This window comes from Agelaius phoeniceus (genome assembly GCF_051311805.1).
Source record: "Agelaius phoeniceus isolate bAgePho1 chromosome W unlocalized genomic scaffold, bAgePho1.hap1 SUPER_W_unloc_1, whole genome shotgun sequence".
Taxonomy (NCBI): domain Eukaryota; kingdom Metazoa; phylum Chordata; class Aves; order Passeriformes; family Icteridae; genus Agelaius; species Agelaius phoeniceus.
Genome location: NW_027509866.1, coordinates 5,839,911 through 5,856,927, shown reverse-complemented (window position 1 = coordinate 5,856,927; position 17,017 = coordinate 5,839,911). Strand labels below are relative to the sequence as shown.

The 17,017-nt window shown below is 53.3% G+C and overlaps 2 protein-coding genes across 2 annotated transcripts in view; both read right to left on the bottom strand.

Moving 5' to 3' along the window:
* The window catches only part of LOC143692464 (uncharacterized), a 270,414-nt gene that overhangs the window by 224,910 nt on the left and 28,487 nt on the right, over window positions 1-17,017 (bottom strand). The gene's annotated exons all lie outside the window — the stretch shown is intronic.
* LOC143692549 (olfactory receptor 14C36-like) lies at window positions 10,379-11,335 on the bottom strand. Its single transcript, XM_077172794.1, has one exon. It carries the CDS (start codon window positions 11,309-11,311, stop codon window positions 10,379-10,381), a length of 933 nt encoding a protein of 310 aa, XP_077028909.1. The 5' UTR covers window positions 11,312-11,335.

Here is a 17,017-nt window from a genome sequence, read left to right as displayed (position 1 = left end):
CAGCAGAATGCAGGCCTCAGTTTGCTTTCACGTGGAGGGGAGTGCAGTATACCTGGAACCGAATGCCCCAGGGGTGGAAGCACAGTCCTACCATCTGCCATGGACTGATCCAGACTGCACTAGAAAGGGGTGAGGCTCCAGAACATCTGCAATATATTGATGACATCATTGTGTGGGGGAACACAGCTGCGGAAGTGTTTGAGAAAGGAAAGGAAATCATCCAAATCCTCCTGGGAGCTGGTTTCGCCATTAAAAAGAACAAAGTAAAGGGACCAGCTGGTGAGATTCAGTTCCTGGGAGTGAAGTGGCAAGATGGACGGCGTCAGATTCCTACAGACGTCATCAACAAGATCACAGCAATGTCTCCACCCACCAATAAGAAAGAGACACAGGCTTTCCTAGGTGCCATAGGCTTTTGGAGGATGCACATTCCTGAGTATAGTCAGATCGTGAGCCCTCTTTACCTGGTCACCCACAAGAAGAACACTTTCCACTGGGGCCCGGAGCAGCAACAGGCCTTTGTCCAGATCAAGCAGGAGATCGCTCATGCAGTAGCTCTTGGCCCAGTTAGGACAGGACCAGATGTGAAGAACATGCTCTACTCTGCAGCCGGGAACCATGGCTTGTCCTGGAGCCTTTGGCAGAAGGTGCCTGGGGAGACTCGGGGTCGACCACTGGGATTTTGGAGTCGAGGCTACAGAGGCTCTGAGGCCAACTACACTCCCACAGAGAAGGAAATCTTGGCTGCCTATGAAGGAGTCCAAGCTGCCTCAGCGGTGATTGGTACAGAAGCACAACTCCTCCTGGCACCCCGACTACCGGTGCTGGGGTGGATGTTCAAAGGCAAGGTTCCTGCCACTCACCATGCCACCAGTGCCACATGGAGCAAGTGGATTGCTCTTATCACTCAGCGCGCCCATATAGGTAAACTGAATCGACCTGGGATTTTGGAGGTAATTACAAATTGGCCCAAAGTTGAGAATTTTGGTGTCACAGATGAAGAGCAAGAACCAGTGACACAGACTGAAGAGGCTCCTCCATATAACTGACTGCCCCCAGAGGAAACACGCTATGCTCTTTTCACTGACGGTTCCTGTCGCATCGTAGGGATGAACCGGAAGTGGAAAGCAGCCGTATGGAGCCCCACATGACAGGTTGCACAAGCTACTGAAGAAGAAGGTGGATCAAGCCAACTTGCAGAACTCAAAGCCGTTTAACTGGCGCTGGACATTGCAGAAAGAGAGAAATGGCCAAAGCTCTACCTCTACACTGATTCATGGATGGTAGCCAATGCTCTGTGGGGATGGCTGGAGAGGTGGAAAAAGGCCAACTGGCAGCGTAGAGGAAAACCAATTTGGGCTGCTGGTGAGTGGAAAGACATTGCTACCAGGGTAGGGAGGCTACATGTGAAAGTCCGCCAGGTAGATGCCCATGTCTCCAAGAGTAGAGCCAATGAGGAACACCAAAACAATGAGCAGGTAGACCAGGCAGCAAAGATAGGGGTGTCAAAGATAGACCTAGATTGGGAACACAAGGGAGAGTTATTCCTAGCTCGATGGGCCCATGATGCCTCAGGCCATCAGGGCAGAGATGCCACCTAGAAGTGGGCAAGAGACCGAGGGGTGGATTTACCCATGGACAGTATTTCTCAGGTTATCCATGACTGTGAGACGTGTGCTGCCATCAAGCAGGCCAAGTGAGTGAAGCCCATATGGTACGGTGGGTGGGGGTCCAAGTACAAGTATGGGGAGGCCTGGCAGATTGACTCCATCCCACTGCCCCAGACACGCCAGGGCAAGCGCCATGTGCTGACCATGGTGGAAGCCACCACTGGATGGTTGGAAACCTACCCTGTGCCTCATGCTACTGCCTGGAACACCATCCTGGGCCTTGAAAAGCAGGTCCTGTGGAGACATGGTACGCCTGAGAGGACTGAGTCAGACAATGGGACTCATTTCAAGGACAGCCTTATCAGCACCTCGGCTAGGGAACATGGCATTGAGTGGGTGTACCATATCCCCTACCATGCACCAGCTGCAGGCAAAGTGGAGAGGTACAATGGACTACTAAAAACCCAGCTGAAAGCTTTGGGTGGGGGATCTTTCAAAAATTGGGAGCAGCAATTAGCAAAGGCCACCTGGTCAGTTAACAGCCAAGGTTCCACCAACCGAGCAGGTCTTGCCCAGTCTGAGTCCCTGAATATAACAGATGGAGATAAAGTCCCAGTGGTGCATGTCAGAGGTTTGTTAGGGAAGACTGTGTGGATCAATTCTGCCTCGAGTACAGACAAACTCATTTGTGGGGTTGTCTTTGCTCAGGGACCAGGTTGCACATGGTGGATAATGCAAAGAGATGGAACAACACGATGTGTACCTCAGGGAGATCTGATTGTGGGGTGAGAATGATATGCAAATATCACTGTTTGTTGGATGTTACTGCCATTGTCTGTACATTACACCATACAGACATGAGATAGAAGGAAATGTGTAAGTGTTGAAGGTCTGGGCAAGTGAAAGATGGAGCTTTGAGTGAGTAAGGTGAAAGGGGGAAATCCTGCAGCTCTGTAGCATAGGGCATGGATTCAGTGGTCCAGTGTGGGGATGTGATGAGGGCATGATGGGTATTGCTTGTAAATTTTGGGGGAGCAGATGGAAATTTTGTGTGAATAAATGCATGATGTGTGGTAGTATGTTGATGATATGGGGATAAGGGGTGGAATGTCCTAGGGTGACGTTATGATGCTTGTATCCCCATTCATGTGTTCTGTTTATGCTGGATATTATGTTCTGTACCTTTAAGACCGGCTCTGAAGAGGGAAAGTTTCTTTTTGGTTTTCTTATCAGCCTGGCGGGACACAGAGACTGCGGCTTTTGCTTTTTCTGCTTTTGCTTTTCGCTTTGCTCTCTCTCGCTCTTGCTTGCTTCGCTTCTGCTTGCTTTGCTCATTAGCTAGTTTGCTAAACTGTCCAATTTCTTCCTGGACTGTTTCTCCTTTCCTTTTTCTGACCATTTCAAACCTGCTCCGGACTGGGACCTGGGAAACACCAAGAATCTGCACCCTGTGGCCTGCAGCAGCTGCCCCAGCACCGGAAGGACTGAGAACAGAGCGACCACCCCCCAAGAGAGACTTTCTGAATTTGTCATCTTTTTTCAGAGCGGTGTCATCCGGTATTGTTCATTTTGTGTGCTGGGGGGTGCTGTGCTTGTTAAATAAACAGGTTCTTTCCACTCCTCTCCAAGGAATCCTTCCCGAACCGGTTGGGGGGAGGGGCTGTGTGGGTTTGCTTACTGGAGGAGCCCTAATTTGGAAATTCTCCTCCAAATTTGCCCTTAACCACGACACTCATCTGCTGTTGAAGCACTGGGCCTCCGAGCTTTCCTTCCTATGGAAAAGAACTGTCATTCTTCTCCAGGCACCCTTGCCAGATTTGAGATTTCACTTCCAAATTTCCTTATATCCAGGGATTGTTCCAACAGGAATATTGTCAGGACAGGTTTGGCTGGCAACGGTTTCACAATGGTCACCTCTCATCTGTCCCCAAAACACTGGGGAAAGTTCCATGCTTTCATTCCTATGGGAAAGAATTGTCCTGCTTCTCCAGGTGCCCATGGCTGAGACTGGGTTTCCACCTTCAAAATTCCCTAAATTGAAAGACTGCTCCCAGACAAAATCTGCCATTCCTGACAAGTCTGCCTGGCCGTGGCCTACTTAGGCTCTCACCTGCCTTCCAAACACTGGGGCTCTGGGCTTTCCTTCCTATGGAAAAGAACTGTCCTTCTTGTCTATGTGCCCATGGCCAGAATTAAATTCCACCTCCAACACTGCCTTACTGTGAGAGACTGGAGGAGATTGTTGTCCCAAAACATTTCATGTGTGGGGGAGGAAGGGGCAGGTCCAGCCTTGCCCTGCCCTGGAAGCCCAGCCCTGCCCTGCCCTGGAGCCCCAATCCCCCCAGAGCCTCTATCCCAGCCCAGCAGTGGCTGCCAGTTCCTGGCACAGCACAGGCAATGCCCCACAGCCACCTCTGCAGCCCCAGCCCAGCTCCTGAGGGACCAAATGAGCCCAAGCCCCACCTGGGGGAAGGGCCCAGGGAGACCAAGGGGTATTGAAGGCTGACCACAAGGCAAGCACACATCTTACCCTGCCTCCTCTTGGAATTTCCATCTGAACAGCACTGGAATCCAGGAGCTGGTAGCTGTGTGTGTGCTTCTCTGAATCTTATTTGTCTTTCTATCTCTTTGAGAGAGAGAAAGAAAAATACTTCTTCTATTTTTGTCCTCTTGCAAATTTTGATTAACATGAAATTGAACAGGCTTAGACTTTGTGAAGTTGAATGGGCCAAATTAATGCTTTGAGAAGTGTTGTTTTGTTAATTGAATGTCCTATTAAACCTTTTGCGAAAATTTCTTTGATTTTCTAAAGTTGCCAGTAAAGGCTGTTTGGTTGTTTTGAGCTCCTGAGAATTTCTTGTCAATATTTCTCCAGTGTTTTCAACTCAGGGTACACAAACAATTGTAATTCCTCTTAAATGTCTCCTTGAGAGAGTTTTTTAGTGGATGGGGGTCACGGCTTGTGTGTCCTGCTTGGCCCAGCCCAGGCAGGGCTTTCCCAGCCACATTCCACACTCCATTGCCCAGCTGGAGCCGCTGGTGCCTCTGAGTTGTGCTGCCCCAGCCCCAGGGACGCTCTCCTTGTCTGCCCATTCCCCCACGGTCTCTGGGCAGGGATGGCCTCACTGGGGGCAGCTGACATCCTCAGCAACTTGGAGGCTGCTGCTGAATTTCACTGCTCCAGAGGCTTGTTCAGCCTTCAGCTCTTCAGTGCAGGAATTCAGTGTCCCAGGGCTCATGAACATTCAGAACACCTGAACAAGCCAAGCCTCTGGGAATCATTTGATTTTAATTTTCAAATCATTTGTGGTTACTTAGACAGATTGCAGTAGTGTATTCAAATTGAATATGTTCTATTTAAAAAGACAGTGAGCAAAGATTTTTTAGGTCCTGTTTAGGGTTTTTTTTTCTGATCAAAAATTGATATGTGTAGTCTCCAATTGACACTGAATCCAAGTACCTCCTCATGCAGTTGGAATAGATATGAAAATCAAGACTCTTCCTGGCTGACAATCAATCAGACTCTGTCCCTACCCCCACCCCACCATTTCCCCCATCCAAGCCCTGGCACTCAGAGCAGCCTTGTGCAAATCTCAGCTCCCTCCAGCCCAGGCTGCACCTGCAGCTTTCAGCTCCTTGGCTCCACCTGCTTTCCTTGGAGAAGGAGCTGCTCAAGGCACAGAGGGATGTTCATTTTTTGTCAGCCAACAAAGCCAAGGGAAGGCACAGCTCCATCAAATGCAAAAGTCATTCTCCGTTGCTCTGCCCTGCCCCTGTTCCCCACAGCCTCTCCTGTTTCCTTCATCCCTGCATTGCCAGGCACTCTCTGGGACAAGGGAGCTCTGCTCTGGCTATGGAGGGATGCCCAAGTGCCACCACTGGAGCAGGAGCCACAACTCATCAGGTTTGTGTCCTTTGGGGGTCAGGAACTGGTGAGACTCAGAGGCACAGACAGTTTCTCTTCATGGCCAACAGACCACAGTTGAACAGGACACAATTTAATAACAATCTCACTCTTCCCTGAGCAATGTGCAACATCCCAGCAGCATCTGATGACTCCACCATCCACAAGTGATTTCCATACTAAAATTAATTTTAGACAAAACATGGTTCTGTGACAGATATAAACACAATTTAGTTCTTGTATCAGGATGTTCATCCAGGAGTGGGGGCAAAACAGCTCCAACAATTCCTGATTTGCAAAGCTGTCAGTGGTGGATGGAGAAGGGAGGTCAGGCTGCTTTTGGTGCTGAGGAAATGCTGAAACCAGCCTGACTCATTTCATCTCCTCCTGTCCTGGCTGATCTCCCCTCTTTCCCCTTCCACCCATTGGCTTTTGTCTCCCACCAGGCCCCCAGTGAAGAGCCTGGCTCTGTGCTCTCCATCCCCTCCTCGCTGGCACTGCCAGGCTGGGATGAGGAGCCCCTCAGCCTTCCCTGCTCTGGGCTGGACAAGCCCAGCTCCCTCAGTCTCTGCTCACAGCCCAAGGGCTCCAGCCCCACCTTGGGGGCCCTTCCCAGACCCTGCTCCAGCTGCCAGACATCTTTCCTGCCCTGGGCAACCCAACCCAGGCCACAGTGACCTGGAGAATCCCCGTCCTTGATGTCCTGGTCACACAGCCCTGGCCCCTTGTCCCCATGTCAGGCTCTGGGGTGGATCCTGTGGAACATCCTTTGGTGGAGGCTGTGGCTCCAGGTGGGCCGGGGGGATCCCGGGGGACAGGGACCCCACTGGGCATGGACGGCATTGGACTTGTTGGGAGAAACTGTGAGGGGGAGCTGGGGCCGAGTGACCAACCCAGTGACCTGACACAGCCCTGCTGGGATGGCACACAGCCCCTCTGGGATGTCACACAGCCCCTCTGGGATGTCACAGCCTGCTCTGTGAGCTCACAGCCCCTTCTCTAATGTCACACATCTGGTCTCTGATGTCACAGCCAATTCTGTGATGTCATAGTCTGCTCTGTGATGCCATCACTAATCAATGATCTCACATTACCCACTTTGTGATGTCATAGCCCACTCTGTGACCTCATGTTACCAGATAATCAATTGCCTACACCAGGTGAGCTGACACCTGGAGCTTGTTCTCCACATCCCCAGGCCTATGGAAGCCACACAAGGCCCATTGTGTGAGAAGGGGAACTGGAAGTTTAGCAGCCTCAGGGTCCTGCCAGCTCAGCCAGGCCCACTGGAACATTGGGGTCCACGACCACGAGGGACCACCAGAGAGCCCCCCAGGACAGAAGAACACATGGGTAAAGGGGAGGGGAAATATGCTAATGATTTTGGGGAAATGATTATCATATGTGTGTTTAGTCCAAGACAATCAATGAATATGTGTGCAAAATAGAGAATATAAACAGAAACTTTCCTGTACTCAGCATGCACAGCTTTGGGAGGAGCTCTCCCCCGTGCATCCAGCTGAATAAAGAATGCTGCTTCTTAATGCTACACTGGGGTTAAGGAGTTTTCTGTTTTGCCGAATTTTTGGTGACACTCCCAAGGAAAGCTCTGTCTGCTGCTGTTCACACGGAGGCTGCTTGGGCCCAGTGACCATGAAATAATCAAGTTTTCAATGTTCTATGAAAGAAGGAGGGGCAGCAACAAAACTTCTACACTGGCATTAGGAAGGGCAGACTTTGGCCCTCCCCAGACTTTGGGGAGTACCAAATCTGGTACTGATTTTTTGAAAGGAAAGAGCCCTTTAAAGCAAAGGGATCCAGGAAGGATGGACAAATTTCAAGAAAGTAGTCTTAAGGGGGAAGGAGCAACCTGTCCCAGTGTGCCAAAACATGATCTAGAGAGGAAAAGGACTGTCCTGGCTGCCGATGGAGCTTTTGTGGGAACTCAGGGGAAAAAAGGACCAGCAATGCAGAAAGTGTTTAAGGATGTCATTAGGTTATGAAGAAAGTGATGTGAAGAAATGAAAGCTCAATTAGAATTTAAACTGGCGGCTTGTAAAAAGAATAAAAAATGTTTTTATAAAAACAATTATAGCAAAAGGAGGGAGAAGGAGAACCTCTACTCTTTATTGGATGCAGTTAAAAATAGAGCAACTGAAGATAAGTAAAAGACAAAGCTACTTAATATCTTGTTTGTCAATTTTCAATATTAGGACAGGCTGTCCTCAGGACAAGTGTTCTCCTGAGCTGGTAGATGGGCACAGGGAACAGAACAGCCCCCTGGAATCCAGGAGGAAGCAGCTGGGGACCTGCTGAGCCACTCAGATGCTCACAGGTGTATGGGATCAGATGGGATCCATCCTAGGGGGATGAGGGAGCTGTGGATGAGCTCCCCAAGCTGCTCTCCATCATTTACCATCAGTCCTGGCTCAGCAGGGAGGGCCCAGAGCACTGGAGGTGCCAGTGTGAGCCCATCCCCAGGAAGGGCAGGAAGGAGGAGCTGGGGAACTCCAGGCCTGTCAGCCTGACCTGGGTGCCTGGCAAGGTTATGGAACAGATCACCTTGAGTGCCATCCCAGGGCACCCACAGGATGGCCCAGGGATCAGAGCCAGCCAGCGTGGATTTCAATACCTGCATTGATGGTCTGGGTGAGGGGATTGATTCCAGCATCAGCAAATTTGCAGATGACACCAAGCTGGGTGTGAGTGTGGATCTGCTGGAGGGTAGGAGGGCTCTGCACAGGGCCCAAATCCAGCAAGGTGAGGTTTAATAAGTCCCAGTGCCGGGTCCTGCACTTTGGCCACAACAACCACTGCAGCACTACAGGCTGGGGAAAGAGTGGCTGGAGAGCAGCCAGGCAGAAAGGGACCTGCAGGGACTGATGGACAGCAGGCTGGACATGAGGCAGCAGTGTGCCCAGGTGGCCAAGAAGGCCAATGGCTCCTGGCCTGGATCAGGAATTGTATGGCCAGAAGGAGCAGGGGAGTGATTTTTGTCCTGTGCTCAGCACTGGTTGGGCAGCACCTCGAGTGCTGTGTCCAGTTCTGGGCCCCATAAATTAGGAAGGCCATGGAGGGGCTGGAGCATGTCCAGAGAAGGGCAACAAGGCTGGGGAAGGGTGTGGAGCACAAGTCCTGTGAGGAGTGGCTGAGGGAGCTGGGGTTGTTTGTCCTGGAGAAGAGGAGGCTCAGGAGAAACCAGGCCATGTCAGGGCACAGGCTGGACTAGATGATCTCCAAGGCCTTTTCCAAACTTCCTAATTCTGGGATTCCCTGAAACTACCCATGGAGCAGTTGCAGGATGAGCCCTGGGCCTCCTCTTCAGCAGCTCCAGCAGCCCAGGTCCCTCAGCTTCTCCTGCCAGCCCCAAAGCCCATCCTGTCAGTCCTGCAGAGCCTCTGCAGCTCCTCCTCACTGCCCAGAACAGGGAGCCCCAGAGCCAGACACAGCAGCCCAGATGTGCCCCCCTGGCCTGGGGTGCCTGTGGCAAGGGAGCAGCAGCAGGCACTGCAGGAGCCTGCAGACAATTCCTGCAGCACTTGTAGGATGATCCTGCTGCCCAAGGGACGTTCCCATGGTGCCAAGTCAGGAACTGCAATGGGGAGTGGGGCCAGAGAGGAAAGGGCAAACAGGGATGGGCTGTTTGCAGGGGAGGCAACAGGGCTGGGCAACATGAAGAAATCTGGATTAGGAAAGAGGAAAGAAAGCAAAGGTGAAGGTAAGGAAATACTCAGGGCAGTTTGGGGGTGGCTGCCAGGCAGCCCTGGCTCTGAGCAACAGCGTCTGCAGTGGCACAGGAAACTCCCAGCTGATGGGAACAAACTTTCTGGCTGAGTGCAGAGGCCAGGACAAAGCTGAGTGGTTTCCCTGGTGTCCCGCAGGCCTTGCTGGCCCCAGGGGCTGATGGCATTTGTGCTCCCTCAGGTTCATGTCCCCACAGCAACAGCATGGGGGTGCTGGCCCTGCTGTGTGCAATGCAAACAGGGGCTGCTGAGGCAGTGCTGCCGTGTCTGTGCCTGCAAGGATGGGGCACCTGTGTGAGCTGGGGGAGAGGCCAGGGCTGCAGAGGGGGGATGTTGTTGGTAGCTGCATGAGGACGCTCTGGGACGCTGCCCTGGGCTGTGCAGCGCCCTGGGCATGGATCAGCCCCTGCTCTGCTGCTCCTTCCCGTCTGGCCCAGGGCCCTTGCAGAGCCCCAGCCATGCTGTTTGCCCCCAGCCTGCCCACGGCCAGCCTGGGGCTGCTGACGGGGGTTTCTGTGCTGAGCATTGGCCTGGCCGTGTTCTTGAGAGAGCCTGGGCAAGGAGCCTGGAGCCCCCAGGGCCTGGCCTGAGACGTCAGCGCTGCCCCAGCAGTGCCCATGGCCTGTCCCTGCTGCAGCCCCGGCACTGCCACCCCCAGGGCTGTGCCCGGCCCCGAGAGCACTCAGGCCCTGCAGCAACACCAGGGCCACCAGGGCAGCGGGGCAGGGCCACGGCAGCAGCACTGGCAACACCAAGTGCTGCTGCTGCTGCTGCTGCTGCTGGGCACAGCTGCTGGGCCAGCCCTGATCTGCCCCAGCTCTGCACACAGACATTGCTGCTGCAGCTCCAGAGAAGGCAACAAAAGGGCATCTCTACAGAAAACTCTGCTGGGAGATCCTTTAGTTCATTTAAAGCCACCGAGAGTGCAGCCCCTCATTGACACAGTCTGTGGCTACAGGGAAGATGGAGAGAAATAAAATGAGAAATGGCACAAACAATGACATTTATTTGTGGACAATATTGAAAAAGTAAAACAAAGAAAAAGAACCACTCAAATTAAACTAACAAGAAGTGTCAAGACTATTTTTATTACAAGTGCTTTGCAGAAATTGGCCAGCAGTTCAATGTTCCTGAAAGCATCCAGTCATCAGTGTGCACACTGCAACCTTGAGCTCCTGGTTCCTCAGGCTGTAGATGAGGGGGTTCAGGGCTGGAGGCACCACCGAGTACAGAACTGACAGGGCCAGATCCAGGGATGGGGAAGACAGGGAAGGGGGCTTCAGGTGAGAAAAGATACCAGTGCTGAGGAACAGAGAGACCACGGCCAGGTGAGGGAGGCAGGTGGAAAAGGCTCTGTGCCGTCCCTGCTCAGAGGGGATCCTCAGCACAGCCCTGAAGATCTGCACATAGGAGAAAACAATGAACATGAAACAACCCAATACCACACAGGAACTTACAGCAATGAGCCCAAGTTCCCTGAGGTAGGATTTGGAGCAGGAGAGCTTGAGGATTGGGGGGATTTCACAGAAGAACTGGCCCAGGGCATTGCCATGGCACAGGGGCAGGGAAAATGTATTGGCTGTGTGCAGCAGTGAATAGAGAAAGGCACTGGCCCAGGCAGCTGCTGCCATGTGGGCACAAGCTCTGCTGCCCAGGAGGGTCCCGTAGTGCAGGGGTTTGCAGATGGACACGTAGCGGTCGTAGCACATGATGGTCAGGAGATAAAACTCTGATCCAAGGAAGAAGTAAATCAGAAAGAGTTGTGCGGCACATCCAGTGTAGGAGATGTTGCTGGTGTCCCAGAGGGAATTGTGCATGGCTTTGGGGACAGTGGTGCAGATGGAGCCCAGGTCAGTGAGGGCCAGGTTGAGCAGGAAGAAGAACATGGGCGTGTGCAGGTGGTGGCCGCAGGCTACGGCGCTGATGATGAGGCCGTTGCCCAGGAGGGCAGCCAGGGAGATGCCCAGCAAGAGGCAGAAGTGCAGGAGCTGCAGCTGCCGCGTGTCTGCCAATGCCAGCAGCAGGAAGTGCCTGATGGAGCTGCTGTTGGACATTTGCTGCACCTTGGCATGGGGATCTGTAAGAAAAGAAATCATGGAATAGTTGGGTTTGGAGAGGACTTGAAATATCCCAGCACAGCCTGGGGGCACTTTCCCCCCACTGCCTGCCCAGGGCTCTGCTGCCTGGAGCTGTCCCTGCCAGCAGCTGCTTCCCTGTGCCCAGGGCTGGGCCCTGCCAGTGCTGCCAGAGCCCAGCCCAGCCCTGGGGGCTCAGCTCTGCCCTGCAGAGCCCTCCCAGCTCAGGCACTGCCCAGGGCTGCTCTGGCTCTGCAGGCTCTGATGGCAACATCAGAGCAACCCTGAGGAGGCTGGAAAAGCAACACCGATGCTGCCTCTGAGGGGCCCTGTGCTGATTTCTGTCTATGCCTGCTTTATTCAGATCGGAGAGAAATTTGGTTTTTTTCCACCAGAACTGACAGATCAATATCTATGTGGAGTTTCCCATCCAGGAAACCCAGAGCAGTAGATTAAAACAGGAGGATTTTCCCTTTTATGCAACCCCTGCATTGCTGTGCTCCCTGTATAATCTACTTGGAAATGTTCTGCAGTTAAATGTCATGCTTGGAGCAGTCCTGAACAATGCAGCATCCTCCCCACACAAGGGGAACACTTCCAAGCCTCACCAGCTGTCTCCTCCCACCCAGATCTTGTGCCCCAGGGCTGGGAGCAGCTGCCAGGGCTGGCTGAGAGCTGTCCCTGGCAGGCAGCAGAGTCCCTGCCCCAGCACAGCGCCCTGGGCTGCAGGACCCTGCTCTGCAGGACAGCCCTGGGCACCCCTGGCTGCTCTGCACAAGAGACAAGCAGAGAATGTACTCACAGGCTCTGCAGGCATTGGCATGTTGCAGCTTGAGGAGATGGCTCCAGGAGCTGCAGCTGCATTGTCCTGCAGCCAGAGGTTCCTGTGCCAAGGGCTGGCAGTGATTGTGCCCCAGGCACTTCTCAGCCCCTTCCCAGCCCTGACTGATTGAAGCTCTCTGTGCCTCTGGGCTGTGCCCGGGCTGGCTGCAGGCAGTGCCCCAGCCCTGCTGGGCTGGCACAAGAGCTGCTCATCCAGAGAAATGTGCTTTTGAAGCTCTTCTTGGTGACCGGGAGCTGCCTCTGGGCCAGGAGCCCAGCCCAGCTCAGCAGCACAGACACAGCACAAGGACTTTAATCAGCCTCTGGGGCTTTGTGCTCAGGCCCTGAGCATCAGTCCCTGAGAGGGAGCTGAAGAAACCTCTCCAGAACTCCAAGGCAGAATCCAACTCCAAACTTTCTTGGACTTTTAATGGGTCCCAGAGAGGGACACGACTGAGCAAGTGTCCCCAGGCCCCAGGCAGAGCAGAGAACTGCAGGCAGTGATGACAGGTGGGGACAAAGAGAAGCCAAGTCTTGGTGCCCTGGAGCACAGCAGGGTCTGTGCCAGCAAGGGCTGGGAGGAGACACCTTGTCCTGAGGCCCTGGGGCCTCCTGGCACAGCCCCAGCCAGGCTGGGCACTGTCAGCCCCTTGTGCTGCCCTCAGCATCCCCCCCTAGCCCACATCCCAGTGGCCTCAAGGATCTGCTGCAAGGAGTCCCTGGGGAGCCTTGCTCAGCCATGGCCCTGGGGGCTCCTGAATGCTCCCTGCTGGGACTGCAGGTTTTTCAAAGGACTTTGGCTTTGGCTTTTGCCTTGGAGTCTCTGAGAGCTTTGTGCAATCATGGCCTCCAATTATCTGCTTTAACGAGTCCCTTGAGAGCTTTGCACTGGCACTCAGTGTGGCTCATTAATTCTTTGAGATACTCAAGGTTTTTTAAGGTGTTTTGGATTCTCCTTTCCACACTGAGTGTCTGAGAAGTTGTTGTGCCATCCTGGCCTCCAATTGTCTCCTCCAAGGAGTCCATGAGCAGCCTGTGTTGGGATGGTCCTCAGTGGGACCCATTCATGCTTTGAGACACTTTGGGGTTTTCTTCTGACTTTGACTCCTGGAAAGGTTTGTGCAATCTCCTCTCAGGCCCTGAGGTTCAAAGGCTCAGCTCCAAATGCACCACAGGGCTCATTAGGATACAGCAAGTCCTGACAAACCATGGCTCTGCCTTGATTTCCATCGAGTCTTTTTCAGTTCAGCAGGAAGTTTTCCTTTTACAGTTATGGATTGTATAAATAAGAAACTTGACTAGCCCAATATTTAAGCAGCAATCAATTTATTAATTAATATGGTAAAGTATGAGCAATACAGCACTGGGTATAGTGGGGGAAGTTTTCCCTCCAACTGCACACCTATAGTTGAGGCTTACAGGTATTTATAGGGGTACTCATCAGCTTTCTCAGCAGTTTCTATTCCAATTCTTACTCATCAGCAGTTTCTATTCCCAATTTTTACGTCACAATTCTACACACTATTGTGATTTAGTTTTTCTCAGGATGTATCCCAAAAGGAGTATCCCCAGATGGTGGTGGTCTGGTTAGCAAAAGAAGAAAGACGAATCCCATCTGGTAAGGTCCAGCTCTCCAGATGTGGGTCCTCCTTTTAATTGCAGAGACTATAAATCTAACAACAGTGATGTGAAGCTTCCCTTGGTTGAAACTATAAATCCTTGAGGTGGTGTTCATCTTCCTTTCTCAAGCTGTTTTTCTCTGCTTTATTAAAGCATGAGATAAGCATGTTTCCATTATATATATTCCAAAGCTATAGTTTCAAGGATACAAGCAATGTTCTAAAATTATACTTCAAAAGGTTATTATTGCAGAACTCTTAAGAATTAACTACAAGCAAAAAGCAACATCCTTAATGCTTTAATGCCAATGCTCCTAAATCAGCCAAGGTTAATTGCAAACAAAAGATGGGTTCAAAAGACTTCTTCCATGCTTTACTTTCCTCAGTTATTATCGAATTCACAACTGTCCCATTGTCGGTCTCCACACATATCGCAATCACAAATACACACGTTGCCTGTGTGTACCTGACACGACACACGGCTTTGTATTTCACATCCCCCGTGTCCCCCTGTGTTCCCCCGGGCAGGGAGCTGCTCTGGCCCGGGATGGCCGGGCCCAGCCGCCGGGCCTCGCCGGCAGCGGGCAGGAGCCGGCCCGGGCTGCGGGACACGGCGGGGGTGCCCGGCTGCAAAGCAGCTCTGGCTCCCGCCAGGGAGCTGTGGGCAAGGGGCTGCAGCCGTGCGGGAGGAAAGCTGCTGGGCCAGCCCCTAACGCTGCCCCGCAGGAAGGAAGGGCAGGAGGAGGCTGACGAATGAGCCGCGAATGTGGCAGTGCAGACATGAAGGGACAAGTGCCCTTGGGGGCCGGGGGTCGGGGCCAGCCCTCGGGCAGGGCTCCGAGCGGCTCCTGAGCCGGCCTAAGGGCCGCCTGGAAGGATTGCAGGCGGCAGCCGAGAGCAGCAGCGCCGGCAGTGCCAGCCGGGCCCCACGGCCACCTGCCCGTGCCTTGGCAGCCCGTGAGGGCCGCGGGCTCTGCAGCGCCGCTCCTGCTCCCACAGCCGGCCCGGAGCCTCAGGGCTGCCCCGCAGGCGCCGCGGCGGCAGCAGCGGCCTCAGGGCCCGGCCCGGGGCTCCATCTGCTCAGCCCGGGGGCAGAGCCACAGCAGGGGGGAAGGGGCTGAAGGAGCACCAGGGAGCCCGGGGAGAGACAGGCTGTGAGACAAGGCTCTGCCTAGAATTTTAACAGTTTTTATTAACCTAATAACAATATACAATTAACTTAATTACTATATACAAGTAAAAAGTCAAGTTTCTTATGACAATTGTCACAGGCATTTCTCGCTTTGGACAAGATGTCCCAGGTCGAGCATTGGGTGCTGAGTCCTTTCCAGCTGGCCGGGGGCTGTTGATGTCTGGCGGGGCTGCAGAGGCTGCTCGAGCCCTGGGGCCCATGAGACCTGTTGAGGAGCTGTGCCTGGCCGTGCTCTCCTGAGGCGGCAGGGCCTGGGCGTGAAGGGCAAGGGTGAGCCGCCACAGGTGCTGGCCCCAGCGCACCAGGACTCAAGCTCTTGTCCCACACTGGGCATGGCCATTCTCCCACGTTACTCCAGCTCCAAGCTCAGTTGCCCCCATGTGCCAGTCCTCCTGCTCCATTCTGCCCCTTCCTTCTTACCCCAGACACAAAATACCCATGCCACATTACCCAGCTCTGTACGCAGAGCCCTGCTCATCCCCCAGCTGGCACCCTGCAGATAATCAGCCCCTGTCGTCATTGACCCCCTTGCCCTGACAGGGCCATACCTGACGCATCCTGTGTCCTGATCGCCGTACGATGCTGGTCATTACGGCCCCTCGAGATGTGTCCATAACCGTGCAGCAGGGTCACACTGGGCTGAGGAGGAGACGGCAGCTGGCTGCAATGCAGGGCCCAATCCAGCACACCCCAATAATCCAACTCAGGTCTCCCTGGAGACTGAAGGCACAGATTCCCCCTGGATAGTCAGCAATGCCATCAAGCCTCAGTCACCATTCTGTGTCCCCACCTACATCACACCTACCTTGTTGTGTACCAGGAGACACTGCAGCCTTGCACTTGTATGTGGGGAAGCCTTGATGTTCGGCATCGTGGAGCTGCTGCTCTGATGGTCCCCAGAGCTCTGCAGCACTCGGGGACACTGGCACGGACCAGCAGCCTCCTGTGGGATGGGGCAGAGGACACTCAGTGCCCAGCCCTGTGGCATGCAGGGCATCACCCTGCTGTGCCAGGGAGGGCACTGGCAGTGCTGCCTGCAGGGGCATGTCTCTGCCAGCTCCTGTCCACCTGCTGCAGGAGCCCCAAGCCCATCCCACCAGGCTGCATCTGCTGGCTCTGTCCCCATGGCCACGTGTGCTGGCCATGGCACCAGGCAGGTCCCTGTGCACAGGACACCAGCTGGCAGGAGCTGGGCTGTCCCAGCTGCAGGGATTGGTTTTGGGAACTCCTTTCACAGGAGGCACCCAATCCCCGTCTGTAGGATTGACGGGGGTAGCACGGTCGGGATGAACGGAGACGAGAGATCTCTGAAGCCAGGTTGTGGACGGTTTATTGCAAAGGGCGTGGGTGCAGGGCCCTGCTTGGAGCTGCCAGCTGCAGCTCAGAACAGGCCTGAGAGAAGAGAGGGGTAGAGAGGATGAGAGCGTAAGAGAGTAAAAGCATAAGAGAGTAAAAGGGGTATGAGGATAAAAGGCAAGAGCTAAAAGACAAGAAGTAAGAGTAAGAGCTAAGAGCTAAGAGCATAGAAAAGTAAGAGCCAAGTTCCCGTTACAATACAATAAATCATCTTCTGTGTTGAATATTCTGATTCTCACTTAACCAATCTAGTACAACATACAAATCCTATAGCATTTCCATACAGCCTATAAGAATCACTACATTACCATACTGTGCTACATTTTAAACCCTAAAAACTCCTCTTTGGACCCCTTCTGCCAAGCTGGCAGGGTCTGCTCGGACCCTTGGACCTTCCTGCAAGCAGAGGGTCTTGTTTCACCTTCAGCCGGCCACACCATTGTTTTCCCGTTGTTCAGTAACTAAGGGATCTCGAAGCTTGCTTTCATTTCAATCTCACTTATAGTTTCCATATTCTCAAAATCTTTTGCCAGGCAATCATATTTATAAGGCTTTCCTGTTTCATCTTCCCCAACAGCCCTCCAAGCCTGAGCTCAGACTGCAAACAGACACAGCTCATCAGATGTGCTTTCAGCAGCCTTGGGACAGAGAGATGGGCCAGACAGGGCAGTGCAAGGCAAGGAATGCAAAAGCCCC